The sequence below is a fragment of the Ctenopharyngodon idella genome, chromosome 8 (assembly GCF_019924925.1).
Source record: "Ctenopharyngodon idella isolate HZGC_01 chromosome 8, HZGC01, whole genome shotgun sequence".
Taxonomy (NCBI): domain Eukaryota; kingdom Metazoa; phylum Chordata; class Actinopteri; order Cypriniformes; family Xenocyprididae; genus Ctenopharyngodon; species Ctenopharyngodon idella.
Genome location: NC_067227.1, coordinates 7,801,082 through 7,817,891, shown reverse-complemented (window position 1 = coordinate 7,817,891; position 16,810 = coordinate 7,801,082). Strand labels below are relative to the sequence as shown.

The following is a 16,810-nucleotide window of genomic DNA, read 5'->3' as shown; positions in this document are numbered from 1 at the left end:
CCAACTGGCAACCCGGGGTGGCGAAATACTATTGGGTGAATTGGCAACATGCGGTCTTGCACAGACCAAAACAAAAACAGAAATGCCAACATGGAACGCAAATTTCAAAGTAAAATAACTGTCTGTAGCAATGGTTTTCAGAGAAACGAGTATGTGAACTTAGCATGTTTAATAAATATCTGCAAACATATGGTATTTTTATGCTTTAGTGCAGTCAAAAACTTACATAGAGCACCTTTAAGTAAAGTACTTAAAACTTAAGTCTGCAAATACTTAAAATCTGTTACACTACTTTTCACTAAAACAGGTAATTTGTTTACAGTAACATGTTAAACAAACAAACAAAAAAAATCAGTTTTCTGCAGAACTGCTTTATAGATAAAATGAACTAATTTAATAATTGATGATCTTTACAACAGAACTGAATCAACTGAATAGACTTAAGCTGAACAATGGCACTATTTTCTTTCAGAGCTGTTGTACAGCCGAAATGAACTGTTTGCATCAATGAATCATTTTCCTGTAATCACTGTAAAGCTGCTTTGAAACAATCTGTATTGTATAAAGCGCTATATAAATACAGATGACTTGACTTGTTTACATTTATTGTGTGTTTACGCGTTTTGAGGAATATACACAAATCCATATTATCTATATAATGGGAATACATGAATTGTCCAATAAACTGGCAACTTTAATTGCTGATTCTTAACGATTTAAATGTAGTATTCATTTAAATGTAGTAATAGGGCAAATTATCATGTACAATATATTCATTATCAGCTAATACTGATAAATTAAAAATGTCTAGCATCAGCCCATAACTGATATTGTAGCAATATATTATGCATATCTAATTAGTAAGTAAAGCTAAATTATCATCATTTCTTCTAATTTCATTTTGTATGTTTTTAGAGCCTGAGCTTGACAGGAGAGAAAATAGCAAAATAGATATATTTTATATGAAAACATTATCCTTATTTGTGTATTTTTGCATTCTTTGCATAATTACACAAATTGAATCTTACCTTATGCATTCTTTGATGTATTTAGATTTTATTAATCTCATATTGAATAAAAGTGTGAAACATCTATAAGCTCATTTAGCCCCTTTAACACATACAGTCTATACTGGGAAATTACCGGTAAGTTACCATTAGAGATCATGTGTTTACATGACCTTTTCAAAAATACCGGTAAATCAGATCTGGCAATTTTCCAGTATGAGAAGTTATAACATTACCAGCAAATTACCGGTATCATGCTGTATATGAACAAAGAATGAAGATTACGGGTATGAGCATGTACAAGGTCAGAATGTTATGATGTAAGCAGTTTGCTTTGGACCAATCATAAAGCTCTGTTAAAACTGTTTACCGTAAGTTCCACTGCTTTTAATTGTTTTTCTATGTAAACATGCGCTAAGACGGACGTCTGACCATTGTGCTGCATCTCGTGATCAAGACCCTGCCTTCTTTTTCATTCATCAGCGCTGTGGCCCTGCAGTTACTACTGCATACTATAGTGATTGCACTACAATAATAACTATTATGTGTCATGTGGTTTTAAGCAAAACTGCGTTCTGTGTTCATCCCCTTTTGCCTGTCACTCAAAAGTAAAAAAAAAAAAAAAAAAAAAAAGCAATAAAATTGGACAAATAGTGAAACTAAAGCACTTTTCCTCAGGTTTACCAGTCTTTTGTTAAAGTCTGTTCCCCATATGCTTCCCCTTAGGTTACTGGTAGGGTTAGGTTTAGTTAGACAGTCCACAGGAAACAGGGGAACAGAATACGACACAACACTGGTATTTTGGTACTGATGTGTGAATGGAATCTTACCTGTAAAAAGACGCCGTTACTTGTGTGAACAGCACATTTGTGTATTTACCGGATAAGTAGTGCTGGTAATTTTACAGTAATTTACCAGGATTGCTGCATGAAAGGAGCTATTGATATGTCTTTTTGAATGCCTGGACAGTGTTGGGGAAAGTTCCTTTTAAAAGTAATGCATTATAATATTTACTACCTAAAAAAGTAACTAATTGTGTTACTTAGTTACTTTTATGAAAAGTAATGTGTTACATTACTTTTGCATTACTTTTTCTCACCTGGGCTGGGCTTGTTTGTTTGTTTTTTAATAACAGCAGAAATGTTCTATTTTTGGTAAATGTAAAGGCCCTTTCACACCAAAAGTGAAATAAATAAGCCTCAGGCTGAAGGAAATTCATATTTACGCCTGTACAGTAGAGGGCGCAGCTAAAAAAAAAAAAAAAAAAAAACTTTCAGCTGGGCTGCCATTCTGGATTGAAGAAGCATAAGATACAGTAGACGGAAGTTTAACACTCTTATTTCTAAATCTAATCTAAAGTCATTTTTGCTTATTTATGGTTGAATTTGATCATTGAAGGTTAGCTGCAAAGACATTGGTTAATAAAGTGAGGTTAAATACATAAAGTATATTTGTGTAATATAGTTACAGTAATTATTACAGATTTGCGTAACATTCTGGGATTGTATTTCACTGTTTTTATTCATTTTGAGGAATACTAAATGTTTTCGTGCAAGTGAGATAAGTAAATGCATGTTCACATTTAGTCTAGAACTACAATAACCATCATGTTTACACAGCGCACACAACACCTGCTGTCAGAGCTGTCAGTCAATAAATGTGAAAAAAGTAACTTGCATTACTTATTTGAAAAAGTAACAGATATTTTGTTGTAAATAGAAAAAGTAATGCGTTACTTTACTAATTACTTGAAAAAGTAATCTGATTACATATTTTGTAATGCATAACCCCCAACACTGCCTATGGGGAAGCTATCATCATCTCACCCAGATTCTACCCAGCAGGACGGGCACAACTACTGTACTTTCCTCAGCACTTTCTCAATCAGTCAATCTTTTATGGCATGCCACCCATTTTAAAAAGTGGGTGTTAAGTTCAATTTCAAAAAGCCAAATTCAAGCACATTGTATGAACCCTAACCTGAACTGTAATTGTCAATGTCAAAATCTCCCCTCCACTTCTAGTGTTCAGTCAAACCCACTCACAAATTCCAATGGACAGGAACAAAAAGGCATTCAACAGACACAATTATGCTTTGAACAACTGGCAAACTAAAACTTAAACTTTTCCCTACAAATCATTATAATACACAGACTTCACCAGTCTTTTTGCATGTTTAAATGACAATATTTCTAATTAAACTGCCTGAAGAGGTTGTCAGATGCTCAGGTGATGGTGGATGACAGCTGTCTCTTACCTTGTTACGATCTTCTACCGCTTCCCCCTTTCCAGGCTCAAAGTCAAAAATACTCTTTGGTTCTGGATGCTTCCCTGTATCGCCCAGATCAGCCCTGTAACAAAAGACAGGCCACTTTACTACGCAATCACTGCTGGTTCTTGCAGCAACAGATCCTAACCTGCCCAGTGTCCCTGTAACTTCTCTATCGCTCTCTCTCACCAGTCGGGCAGGGCTCCGTGCGGGGTGAGAGTGAAAGGGTCTGAGCGCCTGTCCTGCTGGGCAGAATCTGGGGGAGGAGATGATGACAGCTTCCCTGTAGGCATTAAAAAATACATGTCAATGAGAGCTTATAGATGTTTCACACTTTTATTCAATGAGAGAATACTGTCTTTACCCGCATACATAAAACAGAATGCTTTAACATTTTCATTAGGCAAAAAAAAAAAAAAAAGAAAAGTAAAACACATACAGTAATTAAAGCACAATTCAAGCTACAAAGCCCAGGAAATACGGATATATAAAAGGATATATAAAATATAACTATTTTGCTACTTACTTTCTCTCCAGTCAAGCTCAGGCTCTACAGGAATAAAAACATAAAAAATGAAATTAGAAGAAATGACACTAACTAGCTTTTTAGCTATTTATTTAGACAAAATAGTATAGAATTGTATACACTACAATTAAAAACACTGGGTTCAGTAAGATTTTATGGTTACACTTTAAGGTGGTATATAATTAAGTACTAATATTAATTAACAACATGTACTTAATATAGGTTTAGGTTTGGTTTAAGGTTTTATGCATAATTTACTGTTATTACTATTGTTAGTATATGCAACATGTATAAAAGGACACTGTAAATTGATCAAAATTGAGTACTTATAATGTTGCAAAAGATTTCTAATTCAAATAAATGCTGTTCTTTTGAACCTTCTATTCACCCAAAAATCCTGAAAAAAAAAATGAATTACAAAAATATTAAGCAGCAGAACTGCTTGCAACACTGATAATAATAAGACATGTTTTTGAGCACCAAATCAGTATATTAAAATGATTTCTGAAGGAACATGTGACACTGAAGACTGGAGTAATTATGCTGAAAATTCAGCTTTGCCATCACAGGAAAAAAGAATATTTAAAATAAATAAATAAATAATAAATAAAATTATATATATATATATAGCATAGACTGTTTAGTATAGAATTTTATCATCATTGTGTATCAGTTATCGGCCATAACAAAACGAAAGAAAAGAGAAAAAAAGAAAAGTGCTAGAATTTTAACATCAATACATCCCTATAACCAATTAAATGCATGAAACTAAGAAAACATGTTTCATCTGTACTGAACTTCAGATATTTGGCTGCATCTTTATAGTTATTAGCTAAAATAATATCAATATCTAAGGGGTGATGTGGTGTAGTGGTTAAGCTTTAAGCAGTAGGTTGCTGGTTAGCACAGAGCAATCAATGAACTATCACTACTATCACAACAAGGCAGATTGTCTGTGTAAATATTTGTACTGTAAGTCTATTTGGAGTGTCATTTATATGAACTACTTACTGAACTATTTAAAAACCAGATACCATGTAAGATTATCACATGACAGCCCTATTAACTTCTTTCTCTCTATAAGCTCAATAAGTCTGAGTCAAACAAGGGTTCTATAGAAACACATTGAGCAAGCTGTGGTACGCTGCATTATGCTGTTCATAATTACTCAACTACATCAGGTGCTGTTCCAGTTATTAAACTGCAACAGCAAACCTCTGTACATTAATCAAGCTCAGGACTCTGGCCAAATATCCTAGAGGGTTTTTGTGAAGTTTTGTAACAGTAATTAGTGGTAAAGCACAGCATAAATTTCAGCAGGAGTTCTGAAGCTGTTCTTTTGCTTTTGTCCTAAAACCAGTTTTATTTGTTATTAACCATTCTAGTTTGTGCTCTTGACATTTTTAAGAGTTTGAAATCAGTATCTTCTAACTCAGAAGGTTCGCTGATGAAAGAGAGGCAGAGTGTAGTATCCTAAATCCCATCATGCTCAGTAAAGCCTATCTGGTTCCACTTTCAAAGGGTCAATTGTGCACTTTCTCATTGAGTTCCACACGTGGTGAAAGGTTAAACAATGTTCAAGAAATGAGGTCTAACATTTCTAAGCTGAGTTTGGCTTTATTCTTTCTGGACCAGTGCAAAATGTGACAGACAATGACAGAGAGGAATTTCCTCATTGTTTCAGAGAGAGAAAGAGAGAGCACATACCCTCTGGTTTCTTGTGGATTTGTTTGAACATGCTCCTATACCAGTCCTTAGGCTTGTTTACGCTCTGGTGAAAGAGTTGGGAAAGAGAAAAATTAATTGTTCAAAATAAAAACAAAACATAATGGCATAAACTCTGTACAAAATATTTGTAATTAATATTTTTGTATTGTTTACATGTAAAATGTCTCAACAGAATAAGAATAAAAAGCTCAACAATTCATTCTAATAAAATTCTAAAAATCAAATACTTGAATATTAAAATAAAGAATGTATAAAGTGCAACATATGCATTTAATTGAGTGTTCGAGTGTTTGTAAAACAAAATCAATTCATTTAAAGGGACTATATGTAAGAATTTTACTAATTATTAATCACTTTTTATTGCCAATGTGTGAACAAACTGTAACGAAACCTAAAAACGAGACCTTCCCCCACTTCCTAGGTTGTCTATGAATGCCTGTAGACAGATTTTTATGTGAAGTATTCGGGACGTTTTTGCCGGGAAAATCAAAAGGATGTTTTACGCGCGCTCTTGAAACCCACTTGCACCGCTGTCATTTTTGTTGTGTTTATTTTGTTATTGAGAGGTGAAGCACAAATTTTACATATTCATCTAAACGTCACTCTCAGCAGCATGGAAGGCATCTGGATTTTCGTTAACAGTAAACCGCAATGGTATTTCCAACTTCTTTTTACTTCTAAGAAAACAAACCGAAAAGGAACGTCGCCGTAAGTTTTTCGGAACATTGAATCGCTTTCAGTCTCTTGTACGTTAGCGTAAAGTTGCTGGCTGCAGTTCATTTAACGGCCACCCGGTGTCGCTAATAACAAGAGTTTCTCAATTCAACATAAAACCCCTTTAAGAAGCAAAACTGCATAAAATAGCACCATTCATCTTTAAAAAATATATCTTGAATTTTTATTATATTATATTTTATAGCTTGAATATGTCTTGTCAATCAGATTTATATTTAAAACAAGACAAACAATTTGCTAATGCATTAAGTAAAATAAAAAAATACAACAGATGTTCTTGATATCTACACCTACAGATAAAGATTACCTTAGATTATCTTTTCACAATTTTGCTTCTAAAGTACATTAGTTTTGAGGATGTGATAACTAGCACACTGCGTATGCATGGCTGGTTTACACACATACAGTATAACAGGATAAAATGGCCATGGGTTTCATTGTAATTTCCATCTCACTGAAGGTGTGAAGCATGAATGCATTCTGGGATTGTAGTGGTTCAGTGAGAGTATGTTGAGTGAGACTCACAGATCGGGATGCGATTGGCATGCCTGTCTCATCTACAGGACCGATTCCAGAGAACTTTATTAAGCGCTCCTCTCGGGTGGCGGAAGTCCTGGGGAATGTGGCAGAACCTCCACTCTGTATTCCACCATTGGATAATCCAACTGAAAGAGTGGAGAGATGACAACTTAAACACATATGGGATTGCATGAAATATAGAGTTTTTCTTCAAATTTCTTTGAATTCTAGTACAGAAACCTCTACTTATATTTACTTATCACCACAGATAAGACACGCATAGTAGTTCTTTTAATTCAGTCAAGTAACACCATAACTAATCAAATGTCTCCCGTGTACTGTTTAAGAGGAACATGCATTTAATATGACAATATTAAGTCTTGTAATCATGTAGATGATTTACCATTTGTTTGAGTCGTTCCATAGTAGGATCCAAAACTGTGTGATGGGAATCCACCTCCATTGACCTCTGCGACCTGATGAAACATTAGTGCAGTCAGAGATACAGTATATGACAATCACATTTGTATAAGTGATTTTAAGAGAATACAGGTAAATAGGAAACATTTGATTAGCCCTGAAAACATCTGGACACTTAAGTTGCACTTATAAATGTCTGAATGTCATTGCATTAGACAAAATGTCAGACCAAGAGGCATGTGCAAACAAAATCTTTAAAACAAATACTTTATTATCTAATGCAAATGCATTCAAAGTGTGGTTTAAATGTCCAAATATTTAGTTTGGGGACATTATACAATAAATAATAATAAAAATTTAAAAAATCAGTGTATTTCAGGTTACTGTAAAAAATATTAACATACTGTATCCTAAAAGTTCTTTTTTTTATTAATGCCACAAGGGGGCAGAACAATACAAATGATGTGCCTGACACATTCAGTGTGTAACAAAGACAAAGCAGTGATATTTTGTATGATTTATTTAGTATCATAGTATTTATTGATACTTTAAATTAGCTTTTATTTTTTTATTTTCAGTTTTCATTTTAGTTTAGTTTTTAACAATTTTGTTATGTGCTTTTGTCATTTTTATTAGTTTCTTTTTAATATATTTCTATTTTTATTTAAGTTTTAATAATTTTTAATTCTTCAACTTTTCAGTTAAATGCCATGGAAACGTTTCTAATTTTCATTTAAAAAATTTCAGTTTAAGTTTTCCATCTAATATTTATATTTTATTTTATTTTATTTCAATTAACAAAAACAAAAAAATAATAATAGATTTAGTTAACAATAACAACACTGTCAAAGCTAGTCAACCACAGCTAATAAGTTAGTATAATGTGGAAAAGTTTAGTACTGAATTGAACTGAACAGAGTTGAAAGTTTAAATAGAGTTAAAATAGAGAGAAAATGTAAGAAATTATTATTATTTGGTATGTCTCCTTTTTTGCTTTAATGACAGCAGCTCTCAAGCTGCATAAACTCTATATGATTGTGTAAAACCTATGATCATGTTTTCCAGAATAATCTGAGAATGATCAAAGAGCATCTTGTGCTTCAATGGAAACAAGAAAATCTATAAGCCCAATCAATGATCAATGTCAGATATTTACTTTTTAAAAATGCATTTTGATTCATTAATTTATATTTTTAGGTTTAAATTAGATTTTGAATCCTAGCTTTTCAATATGGTCTCAGACCTTTTGATCCCAGTATATGAATAGTAAAGTTCCCAACACACATATGGAATAATGTCTGGAGCAGTAATGTGTTACGGATGTGCTCTTGCCTTGTGCTGCGAAGACGATGGGGCTGAACTGTTGTGAAACGGACTTAAAGGAGGTGTAGGAAGACCAGGAGAGATTACTACTACTTCCTGGGTCATATCCGGAGGCATGAAGTGCTGTCTTGGACCACTGCTGGGAAGAGCCTCATCTGAGAAAATGATCCGTGAGCCATTAAGATGATCATACACCTCCACTCTTTTCTGAGAGAAAAACAGAGATTTTATTTCATTACTTAGAATCATAGTTTCCGTGAAATTAAAATATGAATGAGACATTCAGTCTTATTGTCAAAAACAGGAAGTGAAGTTTAGCTGGTTAGCTTCAGCAGTTACTGGTAGATACTGTAACTACACCATTCTCTGGGCTTAATGTTTATTCCTCTATTCCTTTATTCCTTAATTGTGTTGAATGTGCACATGTAGTGTACATCAAATCTTGTAGGTATATTTTTCTTATCTATTTTCTTGTATTTTTTATATTTTTGAAAGTATATTTTTCAAAAACTGTACTTGCAGATATTGTATTAGAAATCCACTTAAATGTACTTATGTTTCTTAACACACTTAAGAACTTTGTTAAAAAGTGAACTTTGCAATAATGTCAAATTAAAAGTTTTAGTTTTAAAAGTAAAACTTAAATCAGTAGGCTTTAACAATCCTATGTCATGCTTTAAAGCACACTTATTTTGATGTGTTGACTAACGTATGGCTGAATCACAGCCGTGCTGATATACAGTGTGATATTTATAAAACGGTTCAAATAAATAAGAAACAACAACAGAGTGTCTTTTTAAACCATCTTTTGTGCGGAACTACTTCCTACAATCACGGATTCAAATCTCAAGTTGATAGTTTAACAGTTGAGCCTGAGTTTTCCGTTACTCATTCTAAAACATCACTTTAGAACTAGTAATGAAGGAATGCTGAGTTGATTCATTTAAGCATATTGTATTACGTGGAGTAGAGTATTATGAGAGAGATCGACTAAGCGAGTGCATTACCTGCATCTAGCTGATATTCTTCAAGTCAATCTTATATTCATAATCACAAAATCAGTTTGAAAGTCCACAGAGGAAAGCGATATCTTTGTCTTTGTCCTTTTAACAGTTAAGGGGATTTCCCATGAAAGCACTAGTCAATGCATTTATAAACTGCATCTTATAAGGGGATGTTTAAACATCTACATAAGAACCAGCGGCAAATTCCTGAAGGACTGGCTGGGATAAAGCTGTTTTCGGCAGGGTACATGAGTGCTGAATGGCCGCTGACGGCCTGAAGCTCACACCTCCAAAAACGTCTAAACAAATTGTCATATTAGCTCTATGTAACTACATTCTCACCTAAATAACTCTTAACTACATTCCGTTACAAAACAACAGTAGTATTTGTAAAATTATGTTGGATTTGCTTGTCCGCCATGACATTCGTTGTGAGAAATGCTGCAACCTGGAACAATACAAATGGTGAAAAGGTTACAGTGGTGATACTGGTAGAATATTGCATGGCTGGAAAGACCTCTCAGCCAATCAGATTCAAGAACCAGAACGAACTGTTGTATATTATATTATATTATATTATATTATATTATATTATATACATGTGACCAGTTTTTAGAAGGGCTTTGGGACATTAGCAATGATATGTCTCCTCTCCTGTCAGTTTGTTATCTAATCTAAATATCAAAATGAAATGTCCATCCTAGTCCATTTTAGGTTTAAGACCATGTCCCACCCTCTTACAGAAAAAGGGCCCTTTGTTGTGTTAGTCAGAGGTGCCACAAGTGGCAGCACATTACAACCTCATTACAGGGCCCTGTTTTAGTGAGGTCCCTCAATCAATCTCCCTAAGGCATGATTCTAGGCCAATGCAGTCATGATGAGGTCACCAAAGTGGTGATAACAGGTTAAGTTAGCAATGCTGGATAAGTTTTGCATTCCCAAACGTCTGCCTGACCTTCTTTCCTCTCCCTCTTGACTTGAACCCCACCATTCCTCACTTTCTGCTCTCCCTGTGACCTGAATAATGCTCCCGTTCTCTGTTTGAACTCTAGGGGTCATGGGAAGATCTCCATGTTCTCACAAATGGTGAAACTGTATATTGTTAAATCATGGAGATGCCTTTGTGAGCTGGGGGAACAGGGACTAGGGCTTTTTCATGGAAATCCAAGTCTAGTCCATAAATAGCTCTCTCTTCTCTCCTCCTGTCATTGTGTAAGGGGTTGTTTGTAACGTTTTTTTCTTTCTGTGTTTCCAGGGCATCTTTCGAGGTGATGCTAAACGGCCCAGGAGCTGCCAAGGATCAGAAGTAGGTGCAAGCACAAAGTACTTCACATTAAGTTTAGCTGTTAGAGAAATGCAGAGAACAAGCTTTGAATTTCAAAAGATGCTTTGAAAGTTTGTCTTACCTGAGACTGCATGTCATCAGCAGGGATCCTAGTCAGTAATCTCTCAGATCTTACTACCTAAAAAAAACACAGCACATCATAATGCATTAAAAATACTGTTATTCCTTAACAATGCAGCCATCATGTAGACATCTGATTTTAATTCAAATACATATTGTGATGAAGCACCGTTTTGGGAGGGAAAACACTAAGATTTTTTTTTATTATTATTATTTCTATTTGATTTAAATCAGTGATTGACAACAGCATTTAATGACTGGTGTAACTTTCAAACTGTCCCGTTCACTGCTGTTTACAAAAACTACTCAAATCACTACCAATATTGCCAACTACATTCAATGAAAAGTAGCTAAAGCCTGCTCAAAAAGCCCTTTACATTTGTTTGCTTCTCTACTACTAGGAGAGGGTGACTTATGAGGACATTACCTCATGTCCCCATTTTTCAAAAGGCTTATAAATCATACAGAATGAGTTTTTGTGAGAAAGTAAAAATGTGCAGTTTCCTGTGATGGGTAGGTTTAGGGGTGGGGTTGGTGTACGGTGATAGAAAATACAGTTTGTACAGTATAAAAACCATTACGCCTATGGAATGGCCCCACAATCCACAAAATCAAACGTGTGTGTGTGTGTGTGTGTGTGTGTGTGTGTGTGTGTGTGTGTGTGTTAGAGAGATAAAAGAGAGTAGATAGACAAAGCATAGTATGAGGTGAGATTGAGCAAAAAGATTCAACATCATGACTAGATCATATCACTTAAAGCTGCAGTCTGTATAACTTAAATTGCTGCAGTGGTTAAAAACGATCCAAAATCAATATTTGAGCAAGTACATAACCACCAGGGGCGTTTCCTCCGAGGAGGCAAGGGAGGCAGTGCCTCCTCAAAAATAAATATGATGAGAAAATAATCCATATTACATATAAAACAACACAAATATTACAAATTATGACATTAAAAAGAGCGCAAGTCACTCTTATTTTTTAAGGAACACTGCCCAACAGCGACACCCGAAGGTAAAGTTACAGCAGGAGTCATGCCTCCCTTTGCTCTCATAGAAAACCATAGAAAACCATCAGAGCCCCGGCGTGCGTAGTGTTTAGTGGGGGGTAATTGAGAATGAATGGGGAAAAGTCACGTGAGAGGAGGCAATATCTCCATCGTGCTATGATTGGATGCAATTGGTTATGATTGGATATGATTGATTTGTGCGATAAATCCCGCCTCTTGTTGACGTACACGTTCCGCGCGTCAGTTTAAATGAACAAATGATGCCGTCAATGGGAAGACTAATTGAAAAGTAAGTAAACAGATTAGCCAGTTAGATATCACCGCTTTATGTCACGTCAAAATCAAACTTGAAATGGACTGAAAACATGCTGACTGCAGGGGTTTTTTAGTGCAATCAGCTTGGTGAAATTAAAAATACAATTCGTGTCTGTGACAGACGGTGTTTACGGAGCATGGCTGATGATCCAAAATAGCCTAAGTTGACTATTAAAAAGAAAAACATCAATACACAAATAAAATATATTGTTCAAATTATTATTGCCTTTAGTTATTATTTTGGAATGAATGTAGAATGCTTAAAACACTAACTTGATGAGATTGACTTGGTTTTGATAAATAGAACATTTATTACAATACATTGTTAATGTAAAATTACAAAATAGAATTGTATTTGGTTTCTTTTTTTCTTTTTTGATGTAATGTAAAGCAATGTTCATTTAACAAGGAAGATGTATCAGCGTTAAGAGTAATGCACATGAATTTACATTGATTCATAAATAAATAAAAAATTTGCCTCCTCATTTCAGAACACCACTGCACGCCACTGATAACCACATACACACACACGCACACATAGTATGTATTTGACTTCATACTGACACCTGATGGTGTGGATGTATTAAGATTATTTACTAACCACTAGTATTTATCAACATTATTGATTTGACTGCACTGACACTATTGGATGAGAACTGAACTGAGCTGAATGATGACATCACTGCTTTATAGCTAAGTTGAACTTTACACAGTTATTGAACCATAACTGAATCAACACTGAACTGATTTCAACTAAATAATGATTGTTTACTATTGTATTTTTAGAGCTGTTTTACAGCAGAACTACATTCTGTTTGCATCATTGAATCATTAATTTCCTGTTTCACTGTAAAGCTGCTTTGAAACAATCTGTTTTGTATAAATCACTATATAAATAAAGGTGACTTGACTAGACTTGACTAACTGCTGCTGATTCTCACAAAAGCTGTTTATTGTTTGGTTTGTTCCTTTTCTCTTACAGTATGTTTCTCTCTAATCACACACATGGATTACATTCATGAATTCAATGAAAATAATATTTGCACTCTTAAGGCCAGTTCTAAATATAAAAGAATAGCAGAGTCTACACCATAACGATAACGACACAATTAAACGATACTGTTGGAATCACTTTCAGAATGTTTTTTTTTTCCAGCTGATGAATGATAACAACATTGACAGCCAATCAGAATCCATTCTGCTTTAAAGAGCTCAAGCATTTAAAGTGGCAGACGACAAAAATGCAGCGTGCGTTAAGAATAAACAGAATGATATTGTGCGTTGGCTGGAATGCTAATATAGTCATTGTTCTTGGTGTGAACGGGTCTTTACTGTCACGGCTGTCTTGTTTGATGGAAACATTTTGTGATGATTTTGTTATATTCACACTCTGTGCTCAATGTAGCCTACCACCATTTAACTTCAATCTGTGGCGTGGACTTTTTAGAGTTTGTTTCATTGCTTCAACACTTTTTTAGTATTTTTTGTCTGATAATAATTGATAATAAAAAACAGAAAAAGCACAACTACAAAAATCCCAGGACTTTGAAACAAATGGTTTGGACATTCCTGCCCTGTTGTTGTGGCAACTGAATAACTAAACAATGACCAGGGGTCAAACTTCCATAACTGTGTGAAAACCACAACAAGACGACCCATCAAAACAACTGGTGCAAACATCTTCACAAATAAGTCAACCAAAAATGTTTAAACAAGCAAAGTTGTTACAAATAAGAAAATTTGCTGCTCTACAAAAAGTGGTGTTTATAAACCACAAAAAAAACATAGTCATCATGGCAACCAGTGAGCTGTCCCACATTACATGTTTTATACAGTATGACTTTAGCTTTCCATTTGACATCAACGTTTCCGGCTCTGAAAGCAAAACCCTAAACCTAGCACTCCTAGAGATGTGTTTTCCATGTGAGATGATTAACTATGAACAGGAGGCCATAATGATTGCTGTCAGTTTCCAGAATGTTGTATCCACTGCTATGAACACTGGGCTTTTCAAACAGGGGATTATATGTTGGGTTATTCTCTTTCTCTCTCTTTTCTTGGCCCAAATGACTCACCAGTCTTGAATGAGCTCCATTACATAACAGAGAAAACAACAATTGAGTGTGGGTTTATGTATGTGTGCTTCACAATGATCTCTCAGTATGTGAGGGTCCCACAATGGGGCTGTGTTTATTTGCATGAGTGACGCTGCTTATTAACATACATAGATTTGCATGTACTTTATCAGTTAATACGAGTAAACTTTGGGACACAAGTGAAATATGTTAAACTTGAAAGAAATAATACACTCAAAAATTACATTGTCATTTATTCACCCTCATCTGACTGAAAAGAAAAAGAAAAAAAAAGGTAAAAAAAAGGTAGCACTGTATGTAATACTATGTACTTATTATTCCAATTACAATAGCTAGGTTATAACAAGGTACTATCCCCTAAACCTAACCTTAACCCATGTAGTTACCTTATATTACCAGTACATTCTTGGGTACACTGTAAATACACTGTAAGTACACGTAGTGTAAAATAAAGTGCAACTGAAAAAAATATTGCACTGCTTTTGCATTTGGTCATGAAAGTTTTGCATTCCCTCAAGGAACTTTGCATTCACTTGCAAAAAATACTGCATTCCCCCAAGAAACTTTGCGTTCTCACACAAACCTTTCGCATTCCCCCAACAAACTTTGTGTTAAAATAACGTTTTTCCTTCAGTCTCATTTTATTTCCATTATACAGAGCACCTAAAGGGCCATAGTAGTGGGAAAAAAGTATGAAATGAAAGGAAAAATAATAAGTCAACTCTGAAAAAAACCTATAACAAAATTAATACAAATCCATTGACATATTTACTGACATATCGCTTGAGACCTACTGATATAAATATTATAATTAAACTTTATTTCATACTTAATATTTCTTAATATTAAGCCTAAAAAGTGTTTTAGTGTCTTAATATCACTATTAATAAGGATAGTATGATCACTGTATAATATCAGTGCAAGACATGCAAGATATTTAAAGTGTACCTATATATATATATATATATATATATATATAGTATGCAATAGTTCCATTTTAGCACAATCAACTATATCTTTAGTTGGACCTCAGCACTACTTCCAGATAACTAAAGTGCTTTAAATACAAAATTAGTTTTGTATAATTAGACTTTAAGTATATTAATTTAGTATACCAAAAACATATTTACATTAAGTACATAAATATGTACATGTATTTGTAGTATACTTAGCATAAAATAAATGTATTTCATCAGATACATTTTGGTAGGCCTATATTTATTTTTCCCTAAGGAATGCTTTTGCGTCGTCTCGCAAATATTTTGCGTTCCCCCTAGAAACACTGCGTTTGCTCGTAAACCTTTTGAGTTCTTTGCAAGCGAATGCAAAAGTTTTCACGAGAGAACGCAAAAGCATTGAAATCTCATATCTTTTTCCATCACCATGTCCCTTTCGGGGCTCCGTACCATCACCGGTTTTCACAAGCGAACGCAATGCTTCTCTGGGTAATGCAATATTTTGGAGTGAACGCAAAAGTTTTGTGAGTGAACGCAAAGATTCTTGCAGGAAAGTTTTTGCGAGCAAGAGCAAATTTTTTTGTGGGAAGCGCAAAAAAAAAAAAAAAATTGTGAGCATATGCAAAAGCATTGCAATACTATTCCTCCCATCTCATATTTTTTTTCCATCACCATTTCTGCAGTGCTTCGTAATATTTTTGCAAAGGAACGCAAAAGTTTTGAAAATTAACGCAAAGTTTCTGGGGGAACCAACCCAATTTCACAGCAATTTGTACGTATTTCACAGCAATTTGTACCAAATTCGTATGAATTCATACGAATTACCTACCCCTAACCCCCCTCCTAAATCTACCCGTCACTGGGCTTTAGACAAATCTTATGAATTTGTATGAGTGACGTCGTACAAATTTCGTACAAATTAGCCACCTCGTAAAATATGTATGAATTGGTCGTAAGATAGCTTTGGGGGAACGCAAGTTTTAAAAGCAAATGTAAGAGCATTGTAATACAATTCTTCCCATGTCATATTTCTCAAACCTATGACGTTCAGCAAACACTTATATTTTGTCCAACACAGGCTCATTGGAAAAACGTGCTATCATATGACTTCAGAAGACTTTTCTAAAGCATTTTTGGAGTTTTCACTTTGATTGAATAGAAAAGAACAGCCAGGACATTCTGCTAAACTTCTCCGTTTGTGTTACACAGTAAAAGGAAAGTGGGTTTGGAATGTGAGGGTGAGCATAAAACATTACAAAAACATTTGGAAAACCAAATAAATTAGCATAAAAGCAAAATAGTTTCCATAGCAGATGGCAAATACCCTGTATGCCAGTGTCCATTTCCCTTTCATGAGTTCATGTGACACACGCAAGCATCGCAGCTGTATTTGACATGTCAACATGTTACAAACAAATCATTCATGTTCATTCTCTCCAGCAGTCAATTTAATTCAGTTTGTAAACGGCTAAAAGATTTCAGTTCATTGAATTAAACACTA

The 16,810-nt window shown here is 34.4% G+C and overlaps 1 protein-coding gene across 5 annotated transcripts in view; it reads right to left on the bottom strand.

The window, feature by feature from the left end:
- Window positions 1-16,810, bottom strand: part of sorbs3 (sorbin and SH3 domain containing 3) — a 63,861-nt gene that overhangs the window by 21,515 nt on the left and 25,536 nt on the right. For all 5 annotated transcript variants that reach the window (XM_051903320.1, XM_051903322.1, XM_051903323.1 and 2 more), the window contains exons 2-9: window positions 10,938-10,994; window positions 8,537-8,734; window positions 7,188-7,260; window positions 6,791-6,930; window positions 5,510-5,573; window positions 3,803-3,826; window positions 3,466-3,559; window positions 3,265-3,358 (exon numbers count right to left, since the gene is read on the bottom strand). In XM_051903320.1, the coding sequence (XP_051759280.1) occupies window positions 3,265-3,358; window positions 3,466-3,559; window positions 3,803-3,826; window positions 5,510-5,573; window positions 6,791-6,930; window positions 7,188-7,260; window positions 8,537-8,734; window positions 10,938-10,949 (699 nt within the window). In that variant the 5' untranslated portion in view covers window positions 10,950-10,994. The remainder of the gene's footprint in view (window positions 1-3,264; window positions 3,359-3,465; window positions 3,560-3,802; window positions 3,827-5,509; window positions 5,574-6,790; window positions 6,931-7,187; window positions 7,261-8,536; window positions 8,735-10,937; window positions 10,995-16,810) is intronic.